This window comes from Coptis chinensis, chromosome 8 (assembly GCF_015680905.1).
Source record: "Coptis chinensis isolate HL-2020 chromosome 8, ASM1568090v1, whole genome shotgun sequence".
NCBI lineage: Eukaryota > Viridiplantae > Streptophyta > Magnoliopsida > Ranunculales > Ranunculaceae > Coptis > Coptis chinensis.
Genome location: NC_141463.1, coordinates 54,456,702 through 54,458,112, shown reverse-complemented (window position 1 = coordinate 54,458,112; position 1,411 = coordinate 54,456,702). Strand labels below are relative to the sequence as shown.

The 1,411-nt window shown below is 47.0% G+C and overlaps 1 protein-coding gene across 1 annotated transcript; it reads left to right on the top strand.

Moving 5' to 3' along the window:
- Positions 1 to 688: 688 nt before the first annotated feature.
- On the top strand, positions 689 to 1,051 carry LOC147481972 (uncharacterized). Its single transcript, XM_086579144.1, has one exon. The coding sequence runs from the start codon at positions 689 to 691 to the stop codon at positions 1,049 to 1,051; it is 363 nt and encodes a 120-aa protein (XP_086435270.1).
- Positions 1,052 to 1,411: the final 360 nt, after the last annotated feature.

The window sequence follows — 1,411 nt, the reverse complement described above, 5'->3', positions numbered from 1 at the left end:
GACTCCCCGCATGAGGACGCGTTGGTGATCATAGTGGCAATGGGTAACTACATGGTGAAAAGGGTGCTAGTGGATTGTGGTATCACTGTGGATTTGTTGTTCAGGGGGACAATGGAGGAGATGAAGATCGACAAAAAGCAGTTGAGACCATCACATACCAATTTGTACGGATTCAATGAAAGCATGACTGAGCCTTTGGGAGAACTCTTACTCTCGGTGACAACGGGACCAGTGACGGTGTTTTCTTGATTCAAAGTGGTGGACGCCAATTCATAGTACAATGCCATCTTAGGGAGGCGGTGGATTCATGAGATGAAAGCAATACCATCCAATTACTACCAGGTGATCCGATTTCCCACACCGACGGGGATATACGAGGTTCGCGGTGATCAAGTGATGGCAAGGAATAGTCATCAAGGGACAGTGAAGAGATTGATCCGAGGGGATGAGGGAGAGACATCGAATCCTAGGAAGAGGCAGACATAGCAATTACAGTGTGCCTCTGTGGAGGTGGAGGCGGAGGCGACGGAAGCTCCGAAAACTCTTGATGAGATCGAGATAGTGAATTTGGGGGTAGGGGAAGAAGAGAAGTTTACTTCAGTAGGGACCAGTTTACCCAAGGAGTGGAAAAACAAATTGGTACAGTTCTTTTCTGACAACAAGGAAGTCTTTGCTTGGACCATAGAGGATGGATGTCACAGGATTGGATCCAGATTTTGCATGTCATCATTTGCACATGTGGGAAGATGCGAAGCTAGTAAGACAAAGATTGCGAGGTGTGAGACCAAAGTATGCAGAGGGGATCCGCGAGGAGGTAGCAAGGCTGAAAGAAGCAGGAATAATACGGGAAGTGGAGTTCACGGATTGGTTGTCTAACATAGCCGCGGTACCAAAAAAGAATGGCAAGGTGCGTATGTGTGTCAATTTCACAGATGTCAACTCAGAGTGCCCCAAAGACTGCTATCCCATGTCGCGAGTGGACGAGATAGTGGATCGAACGGCGGTGTTTAAAATATTCTCATTCATGGATGCGTCGATGGGGTATAACTAGGTCGCGATGTATGGGCCGGATCAGGAGAAGACGACATTCATAGTGGAAGGGGGTACATATTGTTTTACCAGGATGCCGTTTGGATTGAAGAATGCTGGGGCCACTTTTCAGAGATTGGGAGAGAAAATGTTCGAGAGCAAGCTCCGGAAGGGAATCGAAATATATATAGATGACATGGTGGAGAAGAGTATATTGGAGGAAGAGCACCTAGAAGGCCTTAGGGAGACATTTAGAGTACTGCGAACACACAACTTAAAGCTCAATCCAGAGAAGTGCGCATTCAGAGTAACCACAGGGAAGTTTCTGGGATACATAGTGAACCATCGAGGAATAGAAGACAATCTTGAACAGATACGAGCG